General features: G+C 38.2%; 2 protein-coding genes across 3 annotated transcripts; both read left to right on the top strand.

Moving 5' to 3' along the window:
- The first annotated feature begins 4 nt into the window (after positions 1-4).
- dars2 (aspartyl-tRNA synthetase 2, mitochondrial) lies at positions 5-8196 on the top strand. Of its 2 annotated transcripts, none has more exons than XM_077558398.1 (17): positions 5-380; positions 1118-1217; positions 1364-1430; positions 1575-1676; positions 1887-1982; positions 2055-2178; positions 2503-2549; positions 3641-3747; positions 3891-3960; positions 4077-4256; positions 4919-5026; positions 5118-5180; positions 6162-6314; positions 6390-6608; positions 6689-6799; positions 6944-7019; positions 7619-8196. In XM_077558398.1, exons 1-17 carry the CDS (start codon positions 323-325, stop codon positions 7795-7797), a joined length of 1860 nt encoding a protein of 619 aa, XP_077414524.1. In that variant the 5' UTR covers positions 5-322; the 3' UTR covers positions 7798-8196. The 2 variants fall into 2 exon arrangements, with proteins under 2 accessions (XP_077414524.1, XP_077414523.1); XM_077558397.1 differs by having other exon boundaries at positions 10-863.
- A 341-nt stretch (positions 8197-8537) lies between these two features.
- bpnt2 (3'(2'), 5'-bisphosphate nucleotidase 2) lies at positions 8538-16049 on the top strand. The gene is made up of 8 exons (XM_077559279.1): positions 8538-9148; positions 9548-9623; positions 9710-9856; positions 10368-10527; positions 11708-11803; positions 13515-13676; positions 14619-14753; positions 14883-16049. The coding sequence occupies exons 1-8, from the start codon at positions 9030-9032 to the stop codon at positions 15023-15025; spliced, it is 1038 nt and encodes a 345-aa protein (XP_077415405.1). The 5' UTR covers positions 8538-9029; the 3' UTR covers positions 15026-16049.
- Positions 16050-16298: the final 249 nt, after the last annotated feature.

The raw sequence follows: 16298 nt of genomic DNA, 5'->3' as shown, positions 1-16298 counted from the left end.
AGATGAGAATCTCAAACATTTCGTGTACATATTAGCGCCACCCTATGGACAAAAACTGCATCGTGGCATCTTGGTAACGACAACCAAACAGCTGTCTGTATACAGAACTTTTATCTACTATGTGACGAACCGAAATCGACCTGGCACGGAAACAACAAAAACATTCTGCTAAGTTTATATCACTGTTTAATCTCTTTAAATGTACGGTCTAATGGCAAACCATTTGGAGGCGCTCTCGGTTGTATTTGCGGAAACACGCTAGGGAAGAAGACATTGGGCGAAACCATGTTTCTAAGGATGGGGGTCCGCAACCCTGCACAACATGGTGTTTTCAATTGATAGTACTGTATTTGACTGGAGCGCTGGAAAACGTGGCTCCGGTATTTTTTTTTAAGGCTATTGAATTTTAACTGTATCTTTACTAAGATTGTGATCAAATAACGACCGGTCCAGCACGAGATAGGAAGTAATTAGACCGACCGGTCTTTATTCCGTCCACCGTCGTCCTTTATAATTTATGTACATTATAATGGAAAGACGGGACGACTGGTTTGATTTAATCAGAAATTGATACATTTGTAGTAGCGAACAGGTTTGTCCAACATTTTTTCAGGACTTGACCCAGGCTGTTCCAGCACCGAGGCACATCTCACGCGCAGAAAATGATCTTCATATAGTACGATTAAATAAATGCATAATGGCAACAGCATGCAGATACATGGTGCAGAGAACACTCTGTTCACTTGGAGTTTCTTACCGGCACTTAATTTTGACTTCAAGTCAAGGACGTCTCATTCGGAGACCACAAGTCAGACACCTAAGCTGCCCTGACACTTCCTATTTATCCAACTCTCCTATCACAGGTACATCAGGGTGCAGAATTACGTGTGAAGCCTTTTCTTGTTAGTACACCCAATCAGATTTAGCTGTAGTACATCAACAGCAAAATGTCTGTCACACTTTTTTTTTTTTTTATGATTTGTTTACTGTATTTGTATATGTGTCAAAGAGAACGGCAAAGAGGCATGATAGCTTTTTTGGGGATAAACCAACATGCAGTATTTTGTGCTTTGCCGAAATATAATAAAATGAGTGTTAACTACTTTTTTGTCCTCAGGAAGCAGCTCTTTGTCTTTTAGGAGTCACACCTGTGGACAACTGAGATCTGAGCATGTTGGAGAGAAGGTCACATTGTGTGGATGGGTCCAATACCTGAGGTGTGTGTGTGTTTTTGTTTTTTTATCACTGAATGAAGCAAATGTATTAGTCCATTTCATTAATCTGCGTAAACTAGCACAAAAAAATGCATGGAATTTAATTTATTTTTTTCATATTGAGACATTTGTGTGTGTGTCCTAAATAGACACGACCTGTTTGTTATTCTACGAGACTTCAGTGGCCTGACCCAAGTTCTTGTACCTCAGCAGGATGTAAGCATTCCGCATGATCATATTTGGTATTGTCTTCATTGTGTGGCAATAGGTGTTGGATTCCTGCTATCTTTCACTTGAAAAGCAAATCTAGACTCAGAATGATGAGAATTGGGTTTAAAGCAAGTCTTCTCTTGTTTGCAGACTGCACGCCATGTCAAAGAAGCACTGTGTAATCTCACAGCTGAGTCTGTCATCAAGGTTTCTGGGACAGTTAGGCAACGGCCAGCCGGGCAGGAAAACAAGGTGTGTTAAATGTACTGTATTATTTAGTGATCTGCATTTTTTTTTTATAAAGTCATTCCCATGGGGAAATTAATACTCATATTTTTGATTCTACAGCCTCCTCTCAAAAACCTAAAATAACAATTCAGCAGTTTATATAACTGTTGTGTGTGTTGTCGAATTGTAATTGTTTTATGAGAGGCTCTAGTAATCATGTTGTGTTCATGACAGGAGATGCCAACAGGAAACATTGAAGTCCTTGCTGAGCATGTGGAAGTTTTCAATGTGTGCCGGCAGTTGCCATTTGAAATTAAAGACTTTGTCAAAGTAAGTAGCTACATGATCCTCCTCACACTTAATGATTTCCCGTAAATCATAATGATGTTTTCTGTTGCCCAGAAATCAGAGTCTTTACGGATGCAGTTTCGCTACCTGGACCTGAGGTCTTCTTACTTGCAGAAGAACCTCCGACTGAGGTCCCAACTAGTGATGAAGATGAGAGAAAATCTCTGTAATATACACGGTATGGAGATTTACTGCTATTTTCTTTACATCCAGCCGTCCATCCATTTTCACTACTGCCTATGCTGTTGAGACAGAAAGCAGAAAGCTGGAGCCCATCCCAGATGGCTTTGGGTGAGAGGTGGACTCAACCCTGAATTGGTTGTAACGAACAGGGCACATATAAAAACATCCACAGTTTTCACACTATCACTGAGTGGGAACTGTGGCCGGGCTTCCTGCACCGAAGTCAGACGATTATACATTTTCATGTCCCATCCATCCGTCCATCCTCTGAACCGCTACTGAGTTTACATTCTGTTTTTGTTTCTCTTCCACTTTGTAGGTTTTGTTGATGTAGAGACACCAACGTTGTTTAAAAGAACACCAGGGGTAAGTATTTTCATTGAAATAGACATAAACTACATTCCTGTCAATATAGGAATTTGGGGAGTGAATTGCCCAGTACCTGGCGATTGAATTCGTATCACGATTCATAGGTCACGATTCGATACCGATTAATCCCAATACAAATCTATAAATTGATTATTGTGATTAAAATTTTTTTATTCAAATTTAGAAAATACTCATCAGTAAACTTGTACATGTACACTGTAAGATTTGTATGAAAATGTATTTATTGATCTGAAAATTCCGGCTTATAACCGAGCCACTGCATTTAACAAACAGGTTGCATGCAGTCTGTTTCATGTTTGAACAGCATTGAAATCAAATATTAAGGCTTAATGTTCCATTAATATAACATTCTTCCATGCTTAATGTGTGAATCCTAACCCTAAGTAAGACGCTTTGTTGAATATTTCCCTTAAAAATTTGATGTTTAAAAATCGATGTGGCCGCATATCGAATCGATTCGAGAATTGCGCGCTGTAATATCGCGATATATTGCCGAATCGATTTTTTTCTAACACCCCTAATAGGAATAGTGAAAGCAAAACCATTATTTTTCTGTAAAATGGGTTTGATATTTGCATATGTGTAAACCACCCACGACCGCTCAGTGCTGCACTATTGAAGAATTTAAAATACAGCCCAAAAAAAAATCACAGACTCTGTATGTACTGTATTTGGTGCGCCAACTCCAATTTATTTGGATCTTTATTATGAAGCCAACAAGTATAGTGACTGCACATTATTTGAACGACTTTACAGAAATGACATGAACGTCATATAGCCCAGAACCTGACAAACCAGATGGATTTGGATGACCGCGCTTCTGTTATCGAGCTTTCTTAAAAGAAGTAGAGCATAAGCTCACATAATGCAAGCTTGACAGCCAACCAGCATATCGAACCCAATCAAAACAACACCCTTTCATTGACAAGCCTCTAATGTAAATTGAGCTGTCAGCCTTACTGAACAGATGCTGATTTACTTGCAGAATGGCCAAATGCAATAGTAATCTTGCAATTTTGCTAGATTTGCGATCCTGCAAACCTCGATTATGTTTCTGCTTGTATCAGGGAGCCAAAGAGTTTGTGGTTCCATCCAGAGACCCGGGTCGTTTCTATTCCCTCCCTCAGAGTCCTCAGCAGTTCAAGCAGCTTTTAATGGTGGCTGGTATTGACAGGTGGGACGATGCAATCGCTCATCTTATGTTTACCGGTGGGAGAAATTGTTTAAAACATTTGTCACCTACATTTTTTTGTTTTGTTCTGATAGTCGCTCATGTGCAAGTCAACTCAAGTAAAGTGGCTATCATTACTGTCGTAGGTACTTCCAAGTTGCTCGGTGTTATCGAGATGAAGGTTCCAAGCCCGATCGGCAGCCCGAGTTCACTCAGGTAAGGTCTCGCCTTCTCCATCAGTCTCCAGAATTGTGATTTTCGTGTCTGGAAAGAATATCTTGATGTGCCCCCCCCCCCCCTCCCCCAGCCTGATTGTGAATTTTACTCCACAGGTGGACATCGAAATGTCTTTTGTGGATCAGGCAGGCATCATGACCCTGGTGGAGGGTTTGTTGAAATACTCGTGGCCTGCAGGGAAAGGTCCCCTCCCACTTCCTTTCCAAACCTTGACATATGAAGAGGCCATGAGGGACTATGGGGTGGACAAACCTGATACCAGATTTGGCATGAAGGTGCGGTATTTTTATCTACTGGATGACATGATTGAATGCATGCCAAGAATGTTCAACTGGACTTTCTGGTCTTTAGACAAAATCTTTTGAGTTTGTTGTTTTGACTAGGTAACTGTAGACTTTTGACCCAGTATGTCATTGTTTGAATGTTTTGTTAACTACACAACTTGTTTTTTGTTGATTTAGTTGTCTGGTTTTAAAATTGGCTCCATTTGACACATTTTCACTTTTGCTAAAGTAATCAAACTACTGGATAGGAGAAATACTTTGCAGTAGTTCCCTTGCTTTCCCTTTGAGATGATTGTTCATCACAAAGACGAACTGTGTTTACATACACATTTCTATACTTGGATTATGGAAGTTGCTCCGTGTTAGATTTTTATTTTGGAGTGGACGAAATTCACATTTTCTCCCTTTGTTGCAGTTTGTCTACATAGTAATGGAAATTAACTTTTGAACAGCCGCTATAGGTCATACTGACAGCTCCTTGCATACCACAAATATATATATATTTTTTTTTTCTCAACTCCTCATTCACTAAAACCTGTCCAGGCTTTGGAGTATGTCCTCAAGTGACCAGAATAAAAGATGTTTTTGTCAAATGAGATTTCAAAAATGTTTGCACAACTAACACTGGGTCTCTGTCATACCTTTGTGTTCAGCTGATGGACCTCAGAGATGTTTTCCTGTCCACAGATATCGGTTTCTTCAAATCAGCTGTTAGCAAACCAGAAAGCTCTGTTTTGTCCATCTGTGTCCCCAGTGGAGCAGTAAGAGCCAACCTCTTTCTTTTGGCAGAATGTGATAACTTACTTTTGTTGTTTTTGCAATTTTCATTCTCCCCCCTCTAATTATTTTCAGAAACTTTTTACTGGGAAAGATTTAGACAAACTGAAACAATCATCCAAGGCTCATTTTAACCAGGTAAGAGGAAAACCGGATGGTTGCACTTTTTTTCTTTTTCTTTCTATTGCTCAAATGGCTACAATAAAAATGATCATGTTTATGAACGTTTTAGCTGTGTTGCTTACACCAGGAAAAAAAAAATATGACTCTAAAACAGTTTTATTTTTTTTTGTTTTTTAGCATTTGATTATTTTTATCAAAGTATTAATGAACACATTGTTTACCATTGAGATCTTAAAAAGTAAATTGTACTTTATTTATTGAGTACGCACATAAATCCAATTATCCCAGGTTAACTCATTCACTACCATTAACGGCTATAGCCGTAAAAAAATCATTTGAACTATTTCTATTAGTTTAACATTTTCCCACTTTTGTTAACAAGATCATGAAAACCTAGAATTATTTTTATTGTACATTTAGAACAGATATAAAATTTGTGATTAATAGGGAGTTAACAAGTGAAGTCATGTGATTAATTCCGATTAAAAAATCGCCTGACGTCCCTAATTTTTAATAATTCTTTTTTTTTTTAATCGTTTCAGGCGATTTAATTTTTTGTTGGTAATTAACTGCATGAATTCTATAGTTAACTCACGATTAATCACAAATTTTATTTATGTTGTAAATGTACAATAAAAAAAAAATTCCGAGGTTTTCATGCTCTTGTTGACAAAAGTGGGAAAACATTTTAAACTAATAGAAATAGTTCAAATGAATTTTTGACGTCTATAGCCGTCAATGGCAGTGAGTGAGTTAAAAGAGAATTAGAAGACATAAACACATTTGACAATATGTTTTTTATAAATCTTAAATATACGCCTTTGGCAGTTATTTGGTTCATTTTTTTTATGGTATTTTACATCATACCTTCTGTTTTAAAACATTTATGTACAGCAGGGTGTCCAAACTATGGCCCACAGTCTTTTTTTGGGGGCAGTGAATGAGGTAATAGCAATGTCACGCCCATGATGAAATGTTTTTTCCTGCCGTCTCAAGGAAGTGAGTGTGGTGCAGGTCAAAGCAGATGGAACGCTGAAGTCTCCTCTGAAGAACCTGTTGTCAGCCTCTGCCACCGATGCTGTACTCAGGAAGACTGCTGCCGAACCAGGAGACCTGCTACTGATAGCTGCCGGTCCCTATGACGTTCTGGTAGGAAATGTGGCTCCTCATATACAAACTGAAGCATTTTGTATTAACCAACTAATGTATCTGCTTTTTTGTCAGCGCCCAATGCTAGGTAGTCTTCGTTTACAGTGTGCCCAACTCCTGGAGTCTCATGGCTTGACAGTCCGTGACCCTTTGGCCTTTCATTTTCTCTGGGTCGTGGATTTTCCTCTCTTCTTGCCTAAAGAAGATGAGCCCGAGCAGCTGGAGTCAGCCCATCATCCATTCACCGCTCCAGTGCCAGAGGACACACAGTTACTCTACACAGAGCCAGAAAAAGTACGTTGCTGATGTATTTGATTTCATGAATGAATGATGGATGAAATCATTTTGTGACTTTTCTTTTTTTGCCGTTCCAGGTTCGCGGTCAGCACTATGACCTTGTGTTGAACGGCTGTGAGATTGGAGGAGGTTCAATTCGCATTCACAAGGCTTCAGAGCAACTTCACATTTTAAAGAATATCCTCAAGGTGAAAACCTGCTCTTTTTTATTGGCACAGTTATAAAATGTTGCGATATGTCTCGTGCTTGTTGTGTGTTTTATAACTGATAAGTTGTGCAAAAATCCACTTTGTTAAGAAGAAAACTCATAGTTGTGACATTTTTCTTCTTAGGAGGATCCCACTGTTCTTTCACACTTGCTGGAGGCTCTGGACTCTGGTGCGCCACCACATGGTGGTATTGCGCTTGGTAAGATTCTGTGCATGGTTGAGTTTTTTTATTATTATATATTTTTTTATTCTTTTTATTTTTGTCCATGACAATTGAAAAATTGGTTATTTGTTTAGTGGATGAAACTGGCGAAGGAACGCTATTTGATCCATCCATTTTCTGAACCCTAATAAAAAGTAAAATGTCCCAGTAAACGAACATAACTGATTGTAAAAGCAATTGAAGGTAATTATTTAGTTAATCAAAGAAAAACTATACGATATTAGCACAATGCAGATAGTTGAAAATATGTCATTTAATCCTGTTTCTTCAATAGTAGATTAGAACCAAATATGACTATCTAATTGGATTATTATTTGTATTGAAATATTTAAGTGTTTTTTGTTTACTTTTTTGTTGCTTCTACATTATATATGTATAAACATTGTTTCTATCAAAATAAGAAATGCCGAGAGAAAAAAAGTATTGTAAATGTTTTTGATCAGCACCCCCAACTGTCAAATTCTCTTTTAACATTACATACTGTACACGTAGATGGACGGAATCCACAGGTTAGGAGAGATGCATTGTATTACAACTGAAATGCAACTAAAAATACAATACATGCATTCTTGTAGGTTTGGACCGGTTGGTTTCCATCATGGTGGGTGCTTTCAGCATACGTGATGTCATAGCCTTCCCGAAGTCATTCCGCGGTCACGACCTTATGAGTGGCGCCCCAGACTTTGTGTCAGAGGAGGAGCTGAAGTCCTACCATATTTCAGTCAAGTTGCCAGCAGAGACAGGAGGAGAATAAGATGGGAAGTGTGGATGTGTAGAACAAAGATAGATAGATGGGCACTCAAAAAGAAAGGACCGTTCGCACTCTTTTTGATCACAAAGACAACAGATGATGAACAGACAACTGGAATAAATCATGGTGATCTTGATGCTGAAATAACCAAAACAAATCATGGAATGACAAGAACACTGATACAGTAGACCCCTGCTATTTATAATTGACACACATTGAATTGGGGCTGGAGTGGGATTTTTTTTTTAAACCCTACAAATTGTAGGCTACAACTGATGATAATGGTGAATGCTGATAAACATTCGATAACATAGAAAAGACTATACTATAGCCATAAATCTCTAAAATCATGTAATATGGATTTGTGGAAGCCCTTCAATAAAAAATGTCATGTGTCAGTTATTTTATTTACATTCCTGAGCAGAATATACTTTTTGTAAGAGGCCCAATGAGCCTCGAATTTTGCAAATTCAGTTTGAAATTGTTGAGTCCTATTTGTAAGGGTAAAACGCAAAAAACTCAGTGAAATTTGAGAACTTTTGTATTACAATGCTGCAGGATGCTAATCTTATTGTTTTATGATCTCTGGTCTGCCAATGAATGGGGCACTTGAAGTAATTTTATTGAATATTGGAGAAGTAATTTCAAGCCAGTACAACGACTTCGAATTACTTTTTCAAGACGAGTACAACGTTTAAAATAAACCTGATTCAGCTATCCAAGTCCCACAATGATGACGACATCATTATCAACCCGGAAGAGATGTGCGCGTCAGCCGACCCTGATGTTCGCTGAAAAGGAAGATGCGTGAACAGAGACGGGATTGTTCAGGTCTACGTTCGACACTGGAGAAACCGTGGCTAGCTTCTTCGTGTTTCAGATCTAGGAAAGGGTCTGATGAAATGGAATGACGATTTTAGCAAATGACACGATCGCAAGTTCGGAGAAATTAGTCTGTGAAATCTTGCTTATAGCGCTCGACGGCGGAACGTTTGAATGGAATATAAGCGCTTGTCTTTTTTGACAGCCCTGCATTGACAGTATATTTAATATGCTATGGTATGTATTTGGCGACTTCGTATCTGTTTCCCCCCAATTTTAGTACGTCCGTGACGAAGCCTTCGTTGCATCGGCCGTAATAGCCACGTCACAGCCTACCGTGTGAACGCCATCCCTTGAATAGGATTGTTGGGTTTTCACCGATCACTAAATAAAGAGCACTGATATTGGCAATTATGGCTCCGATGGGTATCCGCCTGTCACCTTTCGGTGTAGCCGTGTTTTGCCTTCTAGCACTCGGCATCTTATACCACCTTTACGCCGGGGTACTCTCCAGCAGACTGGCTGCTTTCAGGTGAGTCTTTTTATCCACCATCGTAATGTAAATTGCTGTGGCTGGATGGCCTGTGTTGATCTCATTTTATCCTAGGATTAGGAAGTGTGGGTTGAGTGATTAGACTGCCTAGCTGTGCTATTAACAAGAATACACGTTTGTTTCGAGGCTCAGGGACTTTTAAGTTTATATCGAATCCTTCTTTCCACCTTATGGGTGTGTCTTTTCCAGGATGTTAGTTCCACTCCCAGCCAGACCTAACACATTTGTGTGCGTAACTAATTTTCTGCAAACGAAGTAAAACACACAAATAGCCCTTGGCAGTTGTTTAGTTATACTAGAGGGCTGTCTCAGTCTAGTTTGAACATCTTTTATGCAGTGGAAAGTAATTGTTTAAAAAATATATTTTTTTCTTTGCAGCGGCCAGAAGAGGAATGTGAATCTGAGAGAACTTCTGGCTGTGTCAGTGGAGGCTGCAGTTCTTGGAGGCAAAGAGGTTAAAAAAAAAGGACCTGTAACGTGTTGTTTATGACAACGATAAGCGCAATGACATGACAATGATTTTTGTGTTTTATTTCTAAGGTAAAGAAGGTGCGTGATGAGAACAGTCTGATGGAGAAATCAAAAGGGAAGACAAAGGAGGGGGCAGTTGAGCTTCTGACAATGGGGGACTTGCTGTCACATAGAAAAATGTACAACCTTATTAAGAACACCTTTCCCGATATCATGGTGAGCATTCACACGACTTTCATTCTGAGCGTTCACAATATCTGCATCTTTTTTCTCTCTTTTTCTTTTCTTTTTTTAAATAAATAAATCACGCTCAAATTGTGTTTACCACCATACTTGAGGTCTCTATATGGGCCAAATATATTTTTCCCTTATAGATTATCATTGATTATCATTCAAAATTCAGTTTAGGTTGCTGACCTTCAATTGGATCTGGGTTGTTTTGTTTAACAACTTTTATAATAAATGTACAGAGAAAGATAACTGAATTATGACAGGTGGGTGAAAATCTTAGTTACTTATACCTAACCATGCACATGTACAAAGTATCTTTTTTTTATGGCTATCTTGTTGAACTAAACCTTTTGGTCAGCTATAGTTGCCTTATCAATTTTATTGATATAGATTGAACTTGGATTAAAAACACTGGAGCCGTATGAATTTTGCTGCGTTTTCACAGAACTTGCTAAACTTGCTTTGTGTGTTTGTTTGTTTGTTTTTTCCATTCCAGGTGAACAGTGAGGAACGTGACAACCTGGTGGACAAGACTGCGTTGTGGAGTCGGGACATTCCAGCAGACATATTAGAGAAGATTGATGGACATAAGGAAGTCCCTGCTGAGAGCATCACTGTGTGGATTGATCCTTTAGATGCCACGCAGGAATATACAGGTTCAGTATCTTCATGTTTTAGAGCAGTGATTCTCAAATTGGTGTCCTTGTACCCTGGGAATTTGCGACATATAAAACATTAGGCCGAGCCATAGCCTTAGATCTCCTGATTACTTCTTGATGGAACTTGAGCAATATTTTCAAAATTGCATTACAGTGTAGATCTTGTATAGCTCAAAGAGTAAAGACCATACGACCCATTTAGAATTATTACATTTAAACTGCCATTTATTTTTGTGTTTGAAATTGCCCCATTGAAATTTTTTGTAGACAAGAAAATAGTTTTCTGTTATACACAATATGAATTAAAAAAAATAATGACTATATATATTTTTTAATGAATAAAAAACAATTGTTAATTATTTTTATTGTTGAACTTAATCAATGCCATGGACAGCAATAGACGTCAAAAATTAATTTGAACAGTTTCTATTAGTTTACATTTTTTTCCATTTCTGTTAACAAGAGTTTGAAAACCTATAATTTTTTTTGTACATTTAGAACAGATATAAAACTAGTTATTAATCGTGAGTTAACTAGTCATGCGAATATTTACAATTACAAATTGTAATCGCCTGCTGCCCCTAATTTTTAATCTTAAAAAAAGAAAGAAGAAAGAATTTTTTTTTTTTTTCTAATTTTTTTCTTTTCTTTTTTTTTTTTTAAAGAAAAGATTATTACAAATTAAGTGCGTCAGGCGATTACAATTTTTAATTACAAATTTTAAAACTGTTCAATAGAATAAAAAAAAAAATCCAGGTTTTCATACTCTTGTTAACAAAAGTGGGAAAAAATGTTAAACTAATAGAAATAGTCAAAATGATTGTCGACGTCTAAAGCCATCAATGGCAGTGAATGAGTTAATAAAACCATTGCTTCAGGTCTCTAGGATTAACCTGTAAAAAAAAAAATCAAAAACCTGCTCCTCAAATGATGTCATTGATTTGCAAAACTGCTGTATAAATAAAAATTTGGAGCCTTCGTTTGATTTGAAATGATGTCAGCGTAAATGTACAGAGAGACAATTAAGTTCATCTTTAATATGTGGTTAAAGGAACTTGTAGCTTGTACAAAATACCTTCTTTATTCTTTTGCTCCACATTTAGTTTGGTTGATATTGTAGCATCAGTTTGAATATCTTCTCCACCACCCTTTATCTGTTTTTTTCCCCACTTCCCAGAGACCTTGGTCAAGTATGTGACGACAATGGTATGTGTGGCTGTTGGCAGTAAACCAATCATTGGTGTCATACACCAGCCATTCACTGGCTTCACTGGTAAGTGTATTGTTTAAACTGTCACAGTTGACTTTGGCGGGAGGTGGGCTACACCCAGAGGTGGGTAGAGTGGACAAAAAATGCACTCAAGTAATAGTACTGTTACTTTAGGATGCTATGTATGACAAAGGCAAATTTAATCTTACAAATAATTACTTGAGTAAAAGTATTTGAAAGTCACCCCCCCCCCCCCCCCCAAAAAAAAAACAAACCCATATTGGACAAAAATATGTTCTATGCAGCCCTACTAGCCTCGCTATGGTATTCTGGTTGATATTGTATTAGTAGAATATGAGTTAAGCAGCAAAATCCAGCCATTTTTATCCATCTCAGGGGGCGGCCATTTTGCCACTTGCTGTCGACTGAAGGTGACATCAATGTTGCGCAGGGCTCTGGCAACGACCAATCACAGCTCACCTGTTTTCTGAAGCTGAGCTGTGATTGGTTATTACAAGATGGATACAAATGGCTGGATTTGCTTCATTACTCATATTCCACAAATGTAATATTAACTCATTCACTGCCATTGACAGCTATAGATGTCAAAAATTCATTTGAACTATTTCTATTAGTTTTACATTTTTCCCCACTTTTGTTAACAAAAGTATGCAAACCGAGTTTTTTTTGTATTAGAACAGATATAAAATTTGTGATTAATCGTGAGTTAACTAGTGAAGTCATGCGATTAATTACGTTTAAAAATTGTAATCGCCCAACTCCCCTAATTTGTAATATTTTTTTCTTAATTTTTTATTTATTTATTTAATCGAGAGTTAACTAGTGAAGTAATGCGATTGCTGACGTTTAAAAATTGTAATTGGCCGACGCCCCTAATTTTAAATATTTTTTTCTTGAAATTTTGTTTTATTTAAAAAAAGAAAAAATATTATAAAAAATTAGGGGCATCGACGTTTAAGGTTGACTTCCACTTTAAACGGAACATGAATGAAATACAGTGAATGAAAATATAGATAAGGAATATGCAAATGTAAATATTGCCCAATAATATCACTGTACAGTGGACACCCACTATCTGTGAAGGCTTGTGAATTGGGTTTGAGCACCTTGTCATCACGACATCATCATCCACCGTTCTAGATGTTTCGGCAAATGCGAACAAAGGCTTACTGTAGGATGTTTTCGCATTTCTTTGTGAACCAAAAACAATAACATGCAATAAGGTGGTAAGATTTTAGAAGGACAAGCTAGGCCGCGAAGCTAGAAACAGACCTTGCAAAATTAAAAATGGTGTGGATTGTTAAGAAATTCTGAATACAGAGTGCAGCAGAGATCTGGACATACGCCCTCCTATATGTGCACGAAGTCAGTCACGTAATATCTTCTGGGTGACTTTGGGTTGTGGACACTGTACAGTGCAGTCACTTTAATGTATTGGCAAAACAGTCTCTGATAAGCAATAATAAATTAATTAAGAGTTGTAAAAATAGTTTGCAACATTTTTTGCTTGTCCTCATTCACGGCCGTGGTTGAGCTACAGCTTGAACTAGCCGTTTTAGGGTTGCCGGTCAATCGCAGGAGGGCGTACTTATATTCACATTTTTGGAAAATTTAGAGTTTTCGGGTGACATGTTTTAGGGATGTGGGGGGAAACAAGCACGGGGAGAGTATGGCAACCGTGAGGCAGACTTGCTAATCATTATTCCACATTCTCATTCTTCTTCCTTTTTTTCTTGTCTCATCTCTCTCACAGCCTGGGCACTTGTGAATCAGGGATCCAATATGACTCCTCGCTCATCCTATAGTATTAGCCCCCCTAAAGTAATTGTGTCCCGTTCCCACTCGGGGGAGGTCAAAAGCTTCATTCACAATGCTTTTGGAAACGGCACCACAATTATAGAAGCAGGAGGAGCAGGTGAGTAAGACAGTAGTTTAGATTTATGGTGGCATTAATAATGGAAAAATAGAGTAGAACCAAAGCAAAATCGATTCAGCAATATATCGCGATATTACAGCACGCAATTATCGAATCGATTCGATATATAATGAAACATTAAGCCTTAATATTTTTATTTCAGTGCTGTTCAAACATGAAACGGACTGCAACCTGTTTGTTAAAGGCAGTGGCTCAGTTATAAGCTGGAATTTGTGTACATGTACAAGTTTACTGATAAGTATTTTCTAAATTTGAGTTTAAAAAAATCGCAATAATCAATTTTTAAATTTGTATCGGGATTAATCGGTATCAAATTGTGATATGAATCGAATCGCCATGTACTAGGCAATTCACACCCCTAATATATAGATAGAGAGATAGATAAATACATATAGAGAGAGAGATATGTCAGGCAGGCCATGTAGAAAATCTAATTCAACATACAGTGCACATCTGGAAAGTATTCATAGAATAGTAAGAAAGAACTTAAAATAAGTATTCAAAGAAAAATTGCAAAATTCTACACATCACATTCACACTATATAATGGCAAAACGAAAAAGTTTTGCTACATTATAAATCTAAAACCACAAATTCTCACTATACTGTACTTCACCCTTGTTATGGTTTTGGCAGGTCACGTTCTGAGAGTCCTTCAAGGTGAATACTTACTGCATGCACTCTTAAGATTGAATCTGAGTGCCGTGCATTTAAATGAAAATGTCTGGGACTAACATTGGTTCATGTATTAGTCTTAAGAATAAATATCGGCTTTCCTGAGGAATATCAATTGATATGAATGAATATAAATGCAATAATAAAAAATGTAGTGACTCCAAAAGTGAACAAGGATTATGAAGTTAGAACGCGGTATTATATGATGTATCCTACTGAAACCATGGTCGTTTTTTTGTCCCCTCAGGTTATAAGGTCCTGTCACTCTTGCAGATGCCTTCCAGCGATAAAGAGCCCGTAGACCAAGCAGATGTTTACGTCCACATCACCATGATCAAGAAATGGGACATCTGTGCTGGTGCAGCATTACTGTCTGCACTCGGTAATCTCTTAACTATTAAATCTCCCAATTAGTGTACACTATTTTTATAAGATTTGAACAACAAAATACATCTTGCGCTGTATTTTGTTATGACACTACACCACACTAACATTTGACCATGTTTTGTAGGAGGCCGCATGACAACTCTGAAGGGAGACGACATTGATTGCAGTGGGAATGCACTCAACACGGGAGGACTGGTGGCCACTGTACGTGTTGACCATCAGGCCATATTGAACAGGCTGCCAAACTGGGACCCTGATAAGCAGTGAAAGCATGACGCTCACTGGTCAGACTTTTGTACGGCCAGCAATTTTCTAGAAAGGAGTTGACTACAAACATTACAGACCTCATGAGCAGACGAGCCTCTGCCAGCCACAATTCAATGACAGGACAGCACAGCCAACATGGTGATGAAATGGGATGATTTACTGTTTATGTGCATCGATTGGGATGCAACCGTTCATTAATATCTGCTATGTTAATTCTGTCTTGGAAGACCAGGAGTGCTGCATTGTTCTCTTGTATTTCCCATGATTTAGTGATGGAATTTTCCTCCGTGAATTTGCATGAACATGAATGTTCCTCTTCCCGTCTGTCTCCTACTTTGACGATGGACACGTTGGCAAAAATGTCTTCAAGGGTTTATTATCACATTGCAGAAACACTGATGGCAAGTCACACTTTTTTGTGCAGGGCTTGGTTACTTTTTCTGATGGTTTTTAATCTGCCCACTTGTTTTGTCAAAGATATTGTATCCACCATGTGACATTTTTACTTGAATCGTTCCACCCCCGAACCCGACACTGTTGGGATCCAAAGAACACTGACTGATGACTGACACTCTTCTTGCCGCTGATTTGGACTGAGCCGTTTTCACAGTTTCTGTCTAAAAAGGAGTTTGATTTTAAAACTGGAGTAAATTTTATCACGATGCACTGGTGGCACAAGGCACACCACACCCTTGGAACACCACATGGGGGGGGGGGGGGGGGGGACTTTAAAGTTGTGTTATGGTCTCAGCTTAAGCAAACATCCAGGCTGCAGAAAATGACAAATTGACAGGATTTTGGCTTGAATTTGCATATCTATGCTTTGAATAAGAGTTCTGTTGGTGTCTACCTAAAAGTGCTTTTTGTCCGCAAATTGTTTTCTATTCTTGTTAAAAAGAATGTCAGATTTTTAAGTAAAAAACAACAACACTCAAAACAGTTTAGCAAAATAAAACCATTGTGTTTGGTGTTTTTGAGAAATTTATGACAGTTGCTTCAACAAAATAAACCTGCCACAAATGTGTTTGGTTTTCTGAGAATATATTCAAACATACATACTATATAGGCTATATATTTTACATATTGTGCTATAGTCAGGATGCGGGGGCAGCACCTTAGGGGAGCCCAGACTTCCCTGTCCCCAGCCACTTCAACCAGCTCCTTCGGCGGGATCCCAAGGCGTTCCCAGGCCAGCCGGGAGACATAGTCTCTCCAGCGTATCCTGGGTCACCCACAGGCTGCTGCCGGTGGGACATGCCCCGGAACACCTCTC

This window comes from Vanacampus margaritifer, chromosome 2 (genome assembly GCF_051991255.1).
Source record: "Vanacampus margaritifer isolate UIUO_Vmar chromosome 2, RoL_Vmar_1.0, whole genome shotgun sequence".
Classification (NCBI taxonomy): Eukaryota; Metazoa; Chordata; class Actinopteri; order Syngnathiformes; family Syngnathidae; genus Vanacampus; species Vanacampus margaritifer.
This window is presented reverse-complemented; position numbering and strand designations above follow the sequence as displayed.

What these genes read in the sequence shown, in the direction of transcription:
- dars2 (XM_077558397.1), top strand. Translation starts at nt 698, where the DNA reads ATGGCAACAGCATGCAGATACATGGTGCAGAGAACACTCTGTTCACTT. An exon ending in AAATTAAAGACTTTGTCAAA is followed by an intron (nt 1,983 to 2,054) that starts GTAAGTAGCTAC and finishes TCTGTTGCCCAG; the next exon opens with AAATCAGAGTCTTTACGGAT. An exon ending in AAATCTCTGTAATATACACG is followed by an intron (nt 2,179 to 2,502) that starts GTATGGAGATTT and finishes TCCACTTTGTAG; the next exon opens with GTTTTGTTGATGTAGAGACA.
- bpnt2 (XM_077559279.1), top strand. Translation starts at nt 9,030, where the DNA reads ATGGCTCCGATGGGTATCCGCCTGTCACCTTTCGGTGTAGCCGTGTTT. An exon ending in AGCAGACTGGCTGCTTTCAG is followed by an intron (nt 9,149 to 9,547) that starts GTGAGTCTTTTT and finishes TTTTCTTTGCAG; the next exon opens with CGGCCAGAAGAGGAATGTGA. An exon ending in TGCCACGCAGGAATATACAG is followed by an intron (nt 10,528 to 11,707) that starts GTTCAGTATCTT and finishes CCCACTTCCCAG; the next exon opens with AGACCTTGGTCAAGTATGTG.